We start from the raw sequence: 14,009 nt of genomic DNA on the forward strand, positions 1-14,009 counted from the left end.
GGCCGCGGAGAATCGATTCGGGCGGACCCGGAGACCTTGAACCCCGCCTTGCAACGCCTGCCGGACCGCGGCCAGCGGCCGGACTTTCAGCCCAGCCTCGCACTCTGCCCCGCACGTAATCACCTCGTTCCGCCCCTGCGGCCAGAATCCAAGTTCTCGAACTCGAGGTGTGGCGCGCTAGGCGGAGAGAGAACCCAGAGGCGGCCGGCTGGCAGGTAAGGGGCGCGAGCCCTCCGCGCTGAGCTCAGGGTCTCCCTGCTTCGCTGTCACCCCGGTCGCCCGGACTGCGTGGGCAAGCCCTGCGGGGCTGCTCTGCCGCATCCCTGTTGCAGCCGTTAGCCCCGCTCAGTCGCAGTAGGTTCCCCGGCCGGGACAGCTCCCAGCCCCGTCTTCGCTCTCCGGGCCTCTCGAAGGGACAGTCAGCCTTGACTTTTCCTCTTCCCCCGCCACGGCCGTTAGCGGGATCCCGCCTCCGCACAGACTCCGCAGGCTTCCGTCAGAGCAAGGCCTTGCTTCCACAGGTGTCCCCTTCTTGCCTGGCAGCCATGGCACCTCCCATGAAGGGCCAAGTGTGTGTGGTGACCGGTGCCTCCAGGGGGATTGGCCGTGGCATCGCCCTGCAGCTCTGCCGAGCGGGGGCCACGGTCTACATCACTGGCCGGCATCTGGACACCCTGCAGGCCACTGCTCAGGAGGTGAGTGGCTGCCTAAGAGTCCTCCCCATTCACCGCTTCTCCTAATCCGTTCCCTGACGCCGCCGTAATGTTCCTCAACAGAGCGTGAGTATGTACTCACAGTGGAGTCCATGAACCCCATAAACACAAGGGCACTCCAGAAAGCTCGTGGAAAATAGGACTAAAAGATAAGTTTATATTGGTGCAAATGGAAATCCATGAGGAGTGTTTTTGTAGGGGACACTTCCCATGAACTTGTTTGAAGATCTCATATGCATGCATTTCCGAGTACTTTGCAAAACCCAAATAAGCATCTTTTAATTCCGTTTTCCCTGAGCTTTCAGAGTACCCTCATCAGCTGGCCATGAAGAGAGTCCCTTGAAAAAACTGTATGAGACTCCAGGGGTAGGGAATCGCACTAAGGGGTTGTGGACCTGTGCTGGCCTCTTTGGGCACGGCTTTATTGAGCTGTGCATTTCCACTCGGCTTTTTACTGGATTTCCGTTCAGTTAAGCAGTTGAGCACCTACGATTTGGACTGAAGCACTGGGGCAGCCAAAATTAATAGAAAGTCATCCCCTTGGCTGGCGCTGCACTCAATAGGCTAATCCTCCACCTGCGGGGCCGGCACACTGGGTTCTAGTCCCGGTCGGGGCGCCGGATTCTGTCCCGGTTGCCCCTCCTCCAGGCCAGCTCTCTGCTATGGCCCGGGAAGGCAGTGGAGGATGGCCCAGGTGCTTGGGCCCTGCACCCGCATGGGAGACCAGGAGAAGCACCTGGCTCCTGGCTTCGGATCAGCGCGATGCACCGGCCGCGGCGTGCTGGCCGCGGCGGCCATTGAGGGGTGAACCAACGGCAAAAAGGAAGACCTTTCTCTCTGTCTCTCTCTCTCTCACTATCCACTCTGCCTGTCAAAAAAAGAAAGAAAAAAGAAAGTCATCCCCTACAGGAAGTCAGATGCAGAAGCCACACATTTCAGTGTGACGTGGCGAGGTAAGTGACTGGAGATGTACAGAGTTCTTAGGGGCACGGCGAGGGTGGAGTATGGAGATGACGGGAGCAGTTGGGGAAGGTGTTCCAGAGGGAGTGGTTCATGAACTGAGGCTTGGAAGGTAGGAGTCAGGTAAGGAGATTAGGGAAGGCACTCTGCAGAGGAGGCCGTGTACCTAGGGAGCCAATGGTGAAAGAGTGGATGTTGAGGGCTAAGGCGAGGGAGGTGTGGTGGGGGAGGGGCTGGAGAGGAAACCGGGGGTCTTAGGTGACCCTGGAAGAGAACTTTGGATTTAGTCTCCACGAGATGCTGATACAGTTAGAAGGTTTTAAACAGATTGCTGTTTGAAATCCTCGTGATGGCTGGATTATGAAGAGTTAATTTCAGGCAGAAAGAGTGGGGGTCAGCTAGCTATTGCAGTAGTTCAGGCAGGGGAGTGAATGCCTAGGACCCAGAACACGGATGTGGGGGATAGGAGGATTGTTCTGGAATACGGTACTCTCCCTCTGAAGTGTGGTGAAAGCGACACACGTAGAGGGTGAGGCAAAATGGGCAGTACAAGTAGTCCCTGCTTGAGAGCTTGGATTTCTTCAGTTCCCGAGCAGGAGCTCCAGCGAGGGTAGGAGGACTGGGACCCAGGAGAGTGGAGCCAAGGCCATGAGAGATGGAAATGACCAAGGACAAGGACAAGTGGAGCTCCTTAGTCCTCAGAGCAGGCTCTGTGCCTTATTTGCCTCTCACCTCACAGAGTACAGTGTCACATACATGATAGCCACTTGGTTTTAGCCTTGAGATGTTGTGCTTGAAGTCCCAGGCCACCTTGTTTGTGATAGTGCATCCTAGCATGGCTGGAGCTTCCCAAACAGACACCAGGGGGCAGTACAGGCCACCGTGTGTCCTCATCTGCTGGCTCGGATCCCTGCCATTGCCGCCTTCTTTTTTTTTTTTTTTTTTTTTTTGACAGGCAGAGTGGACAGTGAGAGAGAGAGACAGAGAGAAAGGTCTTCCTTTTTGCCGTTGGTTCACCCTCCAATGGCCGCTGCAGCCGGCGCACCACGCTGAACCCGGTGTGCCGGCGCCGCATGGCGGAGGATGAGCCTGTTAAGCCACGGCGCCGGCCACCATTGCCTTCTGAGTTCCAAGCCCCCAGTGTGGGGCTGTGAGTGCCTATGCCCTGTCCCTCCCCAGGCACAAGCCCTCGGGGGCCGGTGTGTACCCGTGGTATGTGATTCAAGCCAGGAGAGTGAAGTGCGGAGCCTGTTTGAGCAAGTGAATCGGGAACAGCACGGACGTCTGGATGTGCTGGTCAACAACGCCTACGCTGGGGTCCAGGTACCCTTTGACCTTTGATCCCAACCCCACATTCCAGGCCTCTCCTGGTCCCAACTCATATCCCATCCACTTCCTGCCTGCCTTCTTCCTCATACCTTTCTGCCTTCAGATCATCCAAGTGATTCCCTCCCTGTGCATTCTAGCCCATCCTGAACGCCAGGAATAAGGCATTCTGGGAAAGCCCCGCCTCCATCTGGGATGATATCAACAATGTCGGCCTCAGGTGGGTGCTCCCTTTTCCCCACTGTCAGGGCCCGGGCGTCCTCGCACCCAAGCCTTTCCCTACATGCCCCTCCTTCTCCTTCCGGCTTCCCCCATCTGTCTCTTTCTCTTCCTGTCTATCCTATTTGCTGGGTCTCTGCAGAAGTCCCCTTCAAGTGAGGCCCCACCTGCGAAGGGCGACTTTGGCCGCATTTCTCTCTGTGCTTGTTCTCTGAACAAGCCCTTGGCCTCTGGCTGTCCAAATGCAAGATCCGAAGGGAGCCTCCGCTCTAGGGATGTACACAGCTTGTCCGTACTTTGACAAGTGATTAGAGGGTGGCCTCGCTGTAAGTGGAGAGCAGGTTAAGAAAAGAGTCAACCCAAGCCCCCCTTAGCCTCTGCATCCTCACTGCAGACCCACAGCAAGGGCCCTCCCAGGTCAGAGTGGGAAGGCAGCGGTGTCCCAGGCCACCCGTGCATCTGGCATGGGAGTGAGGTAACACCCAGCAGTCAGAATTGCCTACAGGGTGTGCACCTGTTGTCTCTGGGTTACTGTTGGAACAGTGTCACCCTGTCCGACCATGAGGCCACACCTGATGGGTGTGATTGGTTACCTGTGAGAGTAACCAAGAGACTGTCTGCAGATCTGTGGCTGTGGCACCTGCAACACTCATTGCTCCAGTTTCCCACCCCAGTGGTGAGCCCAAGACAGGACTAGAGTGTAGCTGGTGATTTCCCAGGTGGAAGAGCAGTGAGGACAGAGGGGCACAGTCAGCCCAGAGGCAACTAAGGAAAAGCCAAAGAGCTGAAAACTTGCCAGTGCCCACACCCATAGCCCTCCAGAGAGAAGCCCCACACCCCTTAAAAAAAAAAGCTTTCTTTATTTGAAAGGTGGAGTGACAGAGGGGGAGTGACAGAGACAGAGATCTTCCATCTGCTGCTTCAGTCCCCAACTGGCTGCAACACCCAGTGCTGTGCCAGGCTGAAGCCAGGGGCCCAGAACTCCATCTGGCTCTTCCACATGGGTCGCAGGGGTCCAAGTACTTGGGGCATCTTCTGCTGCCTTCCCAGGTGCATTAGCAGGGAGCTGGCTCAGAAGCAGAGTAGCTGGGACATGAACGGGAGCCCGTATGGGATGCCAGCACTGCAAGCAGCAGCTTAACCCACTGCGCTGCAGTCAGCCCTGAGGAGGCTCCTTCACACCCTCATCTTCTGCTGCTCAGGGTTTGGAGCCTGAGGCGGAGGCTGCAGACAGGGCCCCAGCCCCAGCCCCAGCCCCTGGGCCCTAATGAGTTCTGCAGCCTCTTGACATCTCACTTGCACCTCCTCTCGCCTTCCCCTCTACCCCCCATACATTTCCTGCCTTGGCTCTGCATGACCTTGGGCCGGGCTTCCCTTGTGAAATTATCACTCAGTCCAGGTCTCCAATGTGGGTGGCAGGACCCCAGCTACCTGAGCCGTCACTGCCGCCTCCCAGGGTCCCTATTTGCAGGAAGCTGGAATCTGGAGTGGAGCTGGGACTCAAACGCAGGCCTCAGATGTGGGGTGTAGGCGTCTTAGCCACCAGGCCAGATGCCTGCCCTGTACAGTTTAATGTGGGTGATGGCATGGGTCAGGGAGAAAATCCCACTCACCTACAAGATGTTATTATCCTTTCTTCACAATTTTCCTGGCTGTCGTATGTTCGTCATTCTCATTGAGCTTTATTTTGTCAGTTCCTCCAAAAAGTCTTCCTGACATATAGCCCCACTTGACTAAATTTACAGAGAACTGATGCTTTACATGCCAGTCCTTCTTTGGACATTCTGCCCAGAGCTTGTTTTTCCAGGTAGACCTTATACAGTTTTAAAGTGTTTGGCCCCTGAACTGTTATGTTAGCATTGCTATTGGGCCAAAGTCTTTCTTCCACCGCATCCTCTAATGATTGCCGTTTCCCATCTGTGAGTGGTTAATTTTACCAATTTTCCCTTCAGAGTGTGATGTCAAGCCCCCTGGCTCCTCTGGTCTGCACCCCCTCCCCGCCCCCATCTCTGTGTAGCACCCCCCCAGCTGACTGCAGCCACTAGGGGGCGCAGGAAGCTGCCGGGTGCTGTGGCCTCCAGGCCAGCACTCACGCACTTCCTTCTTCCCTGCCCCTCTTTCTAGAGGCCACTACCTGTGCTCGGTGTACGGGGCACGGCTGATGGTCCCAGCTGGCCGGGGGCTCATCGTGGTCATCTCCTCTATTGGGGGCCTGCAGTATTTGTTCAACGTCCCCTACGGCGTGGGCAAAGCCGCGGTGAGGACCCAGGACATGGGTTGGGGAAGTATAGGACAGTAACAGTACCTGGAGCTCAAGAAGCACAGTCCCTGGTGGTCAGAAGGGTGAGGCTGGCTGGCCCTCACCTCTCCCGCTGCCCCATCATTAACAGTTCCTTAGCTTGAGTGCCCTTCACTGCCAGTGTGGGCATCACACACACACACACCCAGAGGCAAGCAGACAGCTGAGATGTCTGGACTCCTGGGAAGGACAGGGCTGGGGCAGGGAGGGCAGGCAGGGGGAGATGGGTGACAACACGCGGTGCCCTGACTCTCGTCCGCCCTCCATCCCTCCACAGTGCGACAGACTGGCTGCTGACTGTGCCCACGAGCTGCGGCGCCACGGGGTCAGCTACGTGTCTCTGTGGCCAGGGTTGGTGCAGACAGAGCTGCTGAAGGAGCACATGGAAAAGGGGGAGCACACTGAGGACCCCATGTTTAAAGAGGTTGGCAGGGAGGGTGAGGGAAGCAGGGAGTACCAGGGAATGGGCCTTTCCATGCTCAGGGGCGAAGCAGTAAGTCACAGGAGCTCGTGGGCTTGCTGTGGCAGCACAGGGCTCAACACTGTACACACAGCCGTCTCCTTCCTCCTGTAGGCGAGATGCGAACTCTGCCTCACAGGTGCCAAAACCAAGACTCGGAGAGGTTAAGCAGCTTGCTCAGGAACCCAAGTGTTCTTAGGGAAAGGCTGTGTCGCTCTGCAGCCCTGCACTTGCCCCTGCAGTGAGCCAGCCTAGAAGGGCCAGGTCCTCATTGCCACTACCAGGTCCTTCCACTTAGAGGCAGTGGATTCTGGTGCTGATCAGAGCAGGGGGCAGGGGCTGGCGCCTCCCTGCAGGTCCTGCGTAAGGTCTCTGGCACCTGTTCTCCTGGACCAGAAGCTGAAAGGGGGAACAAGATCCGGACAGTGCTTTGAGAAACTAACTTTTCACTTCTCTGCCCCTGTATTTCAGCTCAAATCACGCTTCTCATCTGGAGAAACCACAGAAATGAGCGGCAAATGTGTGGTGGCTTTGGCAACAGGTGAAGAGATTGGGGGCGGCTGGTGACAAGAAAGGACCTGGAGGCTCTGCAGGCTGGGGGCAGCCAGCGCCCAGCTCTGGTTCAGGAGGTGGTTGAGGACTGTGCCCTTCTCTCTCTGGCTTTTGGAAAAGGCCTTGACTGTTGCTCCTTTGGAGGCCCGAAGAGTAGAATCAGGATTCTCTCAGCTGGAGGTTTGGGAGCCTTAGGAACTGACTCCTGGGAGGTGCTGTCCAGAGCTTTCCTAGCAACAGAAAGTTCCCCAGGGCTCCTGAGCCTGCCTCAGTGGGGCTCTGGCCGGCTCCCGGGCTTGCCATCTCCAGCTGTGTGTGTGCCCACAGACCCCAACATCCTGAGCCTGAGCGGAAAGGTGCTGCCCTCCTGTGACCTTGCTCGGCGCTATGGCCTCCGAGACGTGGATGGTAAGAGCCCTGGCTCGGCGCCAGCCGTGCCTACCCCACCACCTGTTCCTTGTTCCCACCTTCTCTGTCAGCCTCTTCAGCCAAGTTGTGAGGGTTGAGGGGTGGGAAACTCCAATCCTCCTCCTCCTGTGTCCCCAGGCCGTCCTGTCCAAGACTACTTGTCTGTGAGCTCTGTTTTGTCACATGTCCCCCGCCTGTGCTGGCTGGCCTCCTACCTGCCCGGCTTCCTCCGCATGCCCAAGTGGATCATCACCCTCTCCACTAGCAAGTTCTGACCCTCCTGGCCTGACATCACAGCTCTGCTACTCTCCCGCTGCTTGGGGGGTTGGGCCTATCCCAGTGGAATAGAGCAGGCTTTCTGGCCTACCCACGCCCTTGATACGGAGAGAAGGCCCCTGGTGTGTGTGTGGTGGGTTCTGAAGGCCTTTGTAGGTCCTTCCTAGTGCCTTGGTTTTCATTGTTCCTACTTTTTGCTTTTTGCCTCATTATTGACAAGTTTTCTAGAGTTAATAAAGATCTCATTTCTCCTTCAGTGTGTTTTTACTTTTTTTTTTCAAAGATTTATTTATTTATTTGAAAAGCCATGTTACAGAGAGAGAGAGAGGTCTTCCACCTGCTGGTTCACTCCTGAAATGGCTGCAACGTCTGGAGCTGGGCTGATCTGAAGCCAGGAGCCAGGAGCTTCTTCTGGGTCTCCCACATGGTGTAGGGGCGCAAGGACTTGAGCCATCTTCTACTGCTCTCCCAGGCCATAGCAGAGAGCTGGATCGGAAATGGAGCAGCCAGGACTTGAACCGATGCCCATATAAGATGCCAATGGTATAGGTCAGGGCTTTAACCCACTGTACCACAGAGCCAGCTCTGTTTTTACATTTTGCCTTTTCTTTTAATTGGAAAGGCAGAGAGAGACCCTCATCTGCTGGTTCACTCTCCAAGCTAGGAGCCTGGGTCTCTCCTGTGGGTGGCAGGAGTCCAAACACTTGAGCAGTCCTCTGTTGCCTCCCAGTGTGCACATCAGCAGGAAGCTGAGTCAGGAGCAAAGGAGCCAGGACTGAAACCTGGGGGCGCGGGCGTCCCAAGTAGCATCCTGACTGCTGTGTCAGATGCCTGCCCTCCACAGTGTGTTTCTGAGCACTGGTTCTGTGCTATGCAGAGTGGTAAGTGTTGGGAGAAAGACTCTGAGATGTGTCCAAATGTGGAGGTTTTCAAGGGGCTGTGTCCTTTGGTGTAGGCCCCTTTTCTCCAGACCTCCCCGCACTTCCCATAGGGCCCATGTCCCTGCCTCAGCTGATCCGCAGGCCGCCCTCCAAGCAGAGGGGCCAGGTCTCCCAGTCTCACACCAGTTTTCCACTCCCTCGTTCCACCACCTCTTCGGGGATGCTGCTGCCTCCCTGCCAGGCCTCATCTCTGAGGAGGGGCCCGTCCCATAGGGTGGATCCCATGTTTGTGATTTCCTGGAACTCAGGAAGTAGGTACTGCCTGAATCTGAGGGAGGGGCAGCTGAGGGCACAGACCCAGTCTCATTCTTCCTCTCATATCATTTCTGCATAGAAGCAACTCATGACTGCGTGAGCCCTTGAGGGCTGCCTTTCCTGCAGGGCTCTGTCCCGGCCTGAGGCGAGGCAGCAGGTGTGCTCCCAGGAGGAGCCAAGGCCCGTTAGAGGAAGACTTCTCACCAGCAGCCTGCGGGGCCATCCAGGGTGATGGCCTGGCTGCCGTGAATCAGCGGGGCAGGGCAGGGACTGCTGCTCTTCTTGGAAATCTGCGGGGCAGCAGCCGAGGCTTCCCACGCTGGCCACGGTGTCGGCAGAAGCTGTAATCACCCTGTGGCTTTCTGGGACGGCCCCCGGTGGCTGCTGGAGCAGCTCGCTGGCTTATGAGCCCCTCTTCCAAGCCTGTGTTCAGCAACTTCAGGTTGCTGCTTAAAATCCGCCTGCGTGCCAGAAATCCATGCATGCTGCCAAGAAGGCCAGTCTGAGAGAGATGGAGAGATCCATCTGGCTTACTGGCATGTGACTGGTATAGGGATCCTTGGAACCACGTACCCAACGCCCCATGGGCCAAGACACCAGCGGAGATAACAATGATTAGATTTCTCCAACAGCTTCTCAACCCCTTGAGGCTGGGGAGGGGGCAGGGGAAGAACCACTGGCTCCCCCATGGCCTCTACCGCCATCCCTGGAAGTAATCCTTATGCGATGGCCTTGTCTCCTAAAGGCCCCGTGACACTGGGGCAAAGCGCATGGGCTTCAAAGTCCTAGAAACCCTGACTTGGCTACTGTGGGAATGAAAGGAAATGGTCCGTGTAAAGCACCAGGCCACGTGCCGCCTTTGAAATTGTGGGTTCTTTCTCTCAACAAGGAAATGTGGTGGCCTGCTCTGTACCCAGCACCATTGTCAGCTTTGGGACAGAGCAGAGAACAAGCCAGACCAGGCCCCAGCCCACAGAAGACTTTCATACCAGCCATGGGAGATCAGTCATCCAATCACCAAGGCGAGGTGGCTGGGCACAGAGCTGCCCTTCTCCTTCCTTCCCACAGCTCCCTGCCACCCATAACCCCTGAAGGCCTCAGCACTGTCTGAGCTGTCACAGGAGGCACCTGGCTCCTTCAGCTGTTCCACTTCCTATCCCTACCTTGACTGCAGAAGTCACTTTGCTGCTGCCCCTCCCCCACCCCTGAGAGTTCCTGGTCCACACCCTCTGGGCTGGCCCATCTCCTGCACCTCCTCCCGGGCCCTCTGCCTGTACCTCTTAGACTCCCCACCCCTCCACTGTGCCTCCTGACCCCCAGCCCCTCACCTGCCCTCGAGCCTCCTCTCTGTCCTTCCGCCTGCCCCTGCCGGTCAGCAACACTCTCATCAATGCCCAGCCTTGGGAGGGAGGTTTGGCAGGTGCAGGCAGGCCGTGAGACAAAGGTCCAGCTCCCGCAGTGCCTCCCATCATCATCATGAAACACTACGACCAGGGTGGGCACTGAGTGCAACTGGAGGGATCACTGGAGCACAGCCCTTGTTCCTTGAAGTTCTGCTCCCTGGGATGTGACAGTACTCAAATCCCTGCCTTGCTCTGTCAGACTGTGCCTCTCAGTGGTCATGGCACCCCCATCCCTGCCCGACACCCCCTCAGCCTGCCACACTCACACCCTGGGTGCCCCCACCGAGGACCTGCCCACAGAGCCCAGGGGCCTCCAGTTGGATCAGGTTGACCTGGCCCCACGTTGAGCTACAGAGGGGGCTAGATTTGCCCCAGGACGGGGCAGGGTCTGAAGCCAGGCACACACGACATCTTCTGCTAGGTGGTATCAAAGAAAACCATAGCCGGATACTGGTTAAAGCAGGAAAATCGTTTTCAGCACTGATGACGGCTGGGAAGGAACTGACGCCCACTCGGACGTGTGCAGAGGCAATCGGGGCGTATCACAGGGAGAGCGAGGGCAGAGGAGCGGGGCTCAGGAGAGTCGGAGTCCGTGTGCCGAGGCCAGCTGTGGCTGTTAGCAGTTTTCTGAGTTAGGATTCTGGGCCAGCTGGCACTGTGGCAGAGCTGGTGAAGCCACTGTCTGTGACACCAGCATCCCATCTAGGCGCTGGTTCAAGTCCCGGCTGCTCCAGTTCCATTCCCGCTCCCTGATAGTGCACCTGGGAAACAACAGCAGAAGATGGCCCAAGGGTGTGGGGCCTTGCTACGCACCTGGGAGACCTGGCTGAAGCTCCTGCCTCCTGGTTTTGGGCCGGCCCACTGCTGGCCATTGAGGCTATCCAGTAATGAACCAGCAGATAGAAGATCTCTCTCCCTCTCGCTCTCTCTGTGTAACTTGGCCTTTTAAACAAATAATTTAGTCTTTAAAAAAAAAAAAAAAAAGGTAAGATTCTACCCTCCCACACAGACCCAGAAACAGAGTCCTCAACCTCCATGATTTCAATCCACAGGAAGTGCTCAGGTGCTCCAGAGCTGCTTCTGCTGCAAGAGATACGTGTTTACCATCGCAAGACCTCTCTCTCCGCGCTCTAAGACAGGGAAGGCATACAGCCTGCTTGGCGCAGCCACTGCCCAGAGTCCACGGCGCCCCAAGGAGCTGAGCGGCCGTGGCCTACCACAGCTTCCTGGTGGAGCCCATCACCTGCCTGGAACAAGGACCGCACCCAGATCGCCATCTGCCCCAACAACCACAAGGTCCACACCTAGGAGAAGCGTGGGGCCAAGTGGACCAAGGTGCATGAGCGTAAGGAGCACACGGGCAGGTGACAGGCATCGACTGGGCCCCTGAGAGTAACCCCTCGTGACCTGTGTGTGGCACCGCAACGCCTGCTCGTGTACCCTGAAGGAGTGCACGTGGAAGCCCACGCTCGTCACCTTGTGCATCAACCTGCTACCGGCTGTGTGCGCTGGGTCCCAGAGAGAACAAGTTCGCTGTGGGCAGCTGCTACCGGGTCATCTCCATCAGCTGTTTGGCAGGAGAATGACTGGTGTGTGTGCAGGCAGATCAAGAAGCCATCCGCTCCACCGTCCTCAGCCAGGACTGGCACCCCAACATCGCGCTCCTGGCTGCCGCCTCCTGCGGCTTCAAGTGCCGGATCTTCTCAGCCTGCATCAAGGAGATGAAGGAGCAGCCGGCGCCCACCCTCTGGGGCTCCAAGATGAGCTTTGGGGAGCTGATGTTCGAGTCCAGCAGCAGCTGCGGCTGGGTGCACGGCGTCTGTTTCTCGGCCAGTGGCAGCCCCGTGGCGTGGAGTGGGTCAGCTGACGTGTGCCTGGCTGACGCCGACAAGATGGCCGTGACCACCCTGGCATCTGAGACGCTACTACTGCCACTGACCATCACCTTCATCACGGACAACAGTCTGGTGGCCGCGGGCCACGACTGCTTCCCGGTGCTGTTTACCTACGACAATGGTGCGGGACGCTGAGCTGCAATGGGCGGCTGAACCTGCCCAAGCGGAGCCCCAGCACGGACTCACGGTCCACAAGTGCTTCCAGAACCTCAACAAGAGGGCCAGCTCAGAGGGCCGCACAGCCCCGGGGGGCCGGCATGGACTTGCAGCAGCCAGATCGCGGTGCTCAGCGGGACAAGGCCAAGTGCTCCCAGTGCTGCGCTAAGGCATGGTTGGCGGCATGAGCACCTGGGGCGTGAAGAGCCTGGAGTTGGCCTTGAAGGGCGTGCAGATCAAGTGACCTGAGAGGAGTGCCATCCTTTTCCTGCTGCCTGGAATGCGGACAGTGAGGACGTTGGCAGGCTAGGGGTTGCTTTGCTGGAAGCTTCTAGGGTCACAGTGCAGGTTCCTACAGGGAACCTCAGAAGGGGATAGAGATGGGTGGGGACTTTCTTACGTACTTAAGAAATATGTGCCTTTTTCTGAAAGAAATGCTTTTGTTTTTAAAAAAAAAAAAAAGTGCAGAGTAGAACAAACCCTGGCTGCCTGAGATTTCTCAAGGAGGCACTTGCAGGGGGCGCTGGGGGTCAGCCTAGGCGTGCGCCCTTGATGGCTCCACATCAGCTAGCTGACCACGTGCTGCGCAACCGCGTGGATGGAGCTGCCGGTGCAGAGTTCTGCAGTTCTCAGCAGGATGCTGCTGCTGCCACGTAAGGCCAGGGGTACTCAGCCGTGGGCCAGCTTCAGGGAATGACCGGTTTACCCTGGCCAAGGCCCTGGTGCAGGTTCAGCTGGGAGCAAGGCCGATGGATTACAGGCCTGCCCAGACTTGAATGCCAAGAGTGCAGAGGAATAGGAAGCTGCCTGTGTTTTGCTTGATGATAGGGAATCAGGGTGAGAAGGCGCTTTCTTAGGACCTTGGACACGGAGGAAGCCGCGAAGAATGCCACGAGGCAGGCAGAGACAGGAGGTGGGGTTGGCTTTGTGCGCGTTCTGGGAGCAAGTACGAACACGTGCGCCCCTTTCAGCAGGTGAGGAGGTCCTGGTTCCCACCTAAGACACGAACAAAGCTGCAGCAGACACGCCTGGGCTCCCTCCAAGGCTTGGGCAAGACGGAGCGCAGGTGACAACTTGCTGGGGCCTTTTGCTGTCACTTCAGCGCAGCACAGCTGGCGAGGGTCTTAGCGCATCTGCCCTGTGTGGTGCGCGCAGGAAACGGTTGCTCAGAAAAGCTGAGGAACTCGCCCAGGGTCGGAACCGTGGCAGCAAAGAAGTCTGGATGCCACCTAATGCGTGCAGGCACAACTCTGAGCTCTTTGCCCTGCGTCATGCTGCTTGGCACCTGGTCCCTGGACTGGCTTTGGCTGTGGTCTTTTACTCTCTGCAGAGGGAGAGTGGGGCTGGGCAGAGCAGGGGAAGCGTTCCAAAGTTCACCCAGCCCAGGGCTTCCTGGCCTGATTGAGTCCTGCCTGTCCTTGAACTTGACCAGACTTCCCCTCCTCTGCTCTGTGCTCAGCTGTCTGGGTCTCTGCAGCAGCGCTCACCCCCTGCCCTACGCCCACAGACCCATTTATTTATTTGTTTTTAAGATTTATTTATTTATTTGAAATTCTGGGTTAAAAGGGTGGGGGATCTTCCAATCCGCTGGTTCACTCCCCAAATGGCCACAACAGCCAGAGCTGGGCCAATCCAAAGCCAGAGCCAGTAGCTTCAACCGGGTCTCTCTCGTGATACAGGGGCCCAGGGATTTGGGCCATCTTCTACTGCTTTCCCAGGCCATAGCAGAGAGCTGGATTGCAAGTAGAGCAGCTGGGACTCGAACTAGCACCCATCAGGCATGCTGGTGCTATAGATGTCTTTTTTTTTTTTTTTTTTAAGATTTTATTTATTTATTTGACAGAGTTTCAGAGAATGAGAGAGAGACAGAAAGAAAGGTCTCCCCTCCACTGGTTCACTCTCCAAATGGCCACCATGACCGGCACTGTGCCGATCTGAGCCAGGAGCCAGGTGCCTCTTCCTTGTTTCCCATGTGGGTGCAGGGACCCATGGACTTGGGCCATCTTCCATTGCTCTCCCAGGCCACAGCAAAGAGCTGGATCGGAAGAAGAGCAGCCCAGACTAGAACTGGAGCCTATATGGGAAACAGGAGACGCAGGCGGAAGATTAACCTAGTGCACCACATCACCGGCCCCTAGATAATGTC

At 57.0% G+C, this 14,009-nt stretch overlaps 1 protein-coding gene and 1 pseudogene across 1 annotated transcript; both read left to right on the forward strand.

Moving 5' to 3' along the window:
- Window positions 1-8: 8 nt before the first annotated feature.
- Window positions 9-7,469, forward strand: DHRS1 (dehydrogenase/reductase 1). The gene is made up of 9 exons (XM_062205351.1): window positions 9-215; window positions 522-695; window positions 2,853-2,996; window positions 3,140-3,219; window positions 5,343-5,475; window positions 5,795-5,941; window positions 6,449-6,518; window positions 6,857-6,937; window positions 7,076-7,469. Exons 2-9 carry the CDS (start codon window positions 546-548, stop codon window positions 7,210-7,212), a joined length of 942 nt encoding a protein of 313 aa, XP_062061335.1. The 5' UTR covers window positions 9-215; window positions 522-545; the 3' UTR covers window positions 7,213-7,469.
- Window positions 7,470-10,030: 2,561 nt separating this feature from the next.
- LOC133770478 (actin-related protein 2/3 complex subunit 1B-like) lies at window positions 10,031-12,273 on the forward strand (annotated as a pseudogene).
- Window positions 12,274-14,009: the final 1,736 nt, after the last annotated feature.

Source organism: Lepus europaeus, chromosome 11 (genome assembly GCF_033115175.1).
Source record: "Lepus europaeus isolate LE1 chromosome 11, mLepTim1.pri, whole genome shotgun sequence".
Taxonomy (NCBI): domain Eukaryota; kingdom Metazoa; phylum Chordata; class Mammalia; order Lagomorpha; family Leporidae; genus Lepus; species Lepus europaeus.

Excerpts from the sequence above, each read along its gene's own strand:
- DHRS1 (XM_062205351.1), top strand. The coding sequence starts at position 546 with ATGGCACCTCCCATGAAGGGCCAAGTGTGTGTGGTGACCGGTGCCTCC. Across the intron at positions 2,997-3,139 it reads ACGCCTACGCTGGGGTCCAG|CCCATCCTGAACGCCAGGAA; the intron begins GTACCCTTTGAC and ends TGTGCATTCTAG. Across the intron at positions 6,519-6,856 it reads TGTGGTGGCTTTGGCAACAG|ACCCCAACATCCTGAGCCTG; the intron begins GTGAAGAGATTG and ends GTGTGCCCACAG.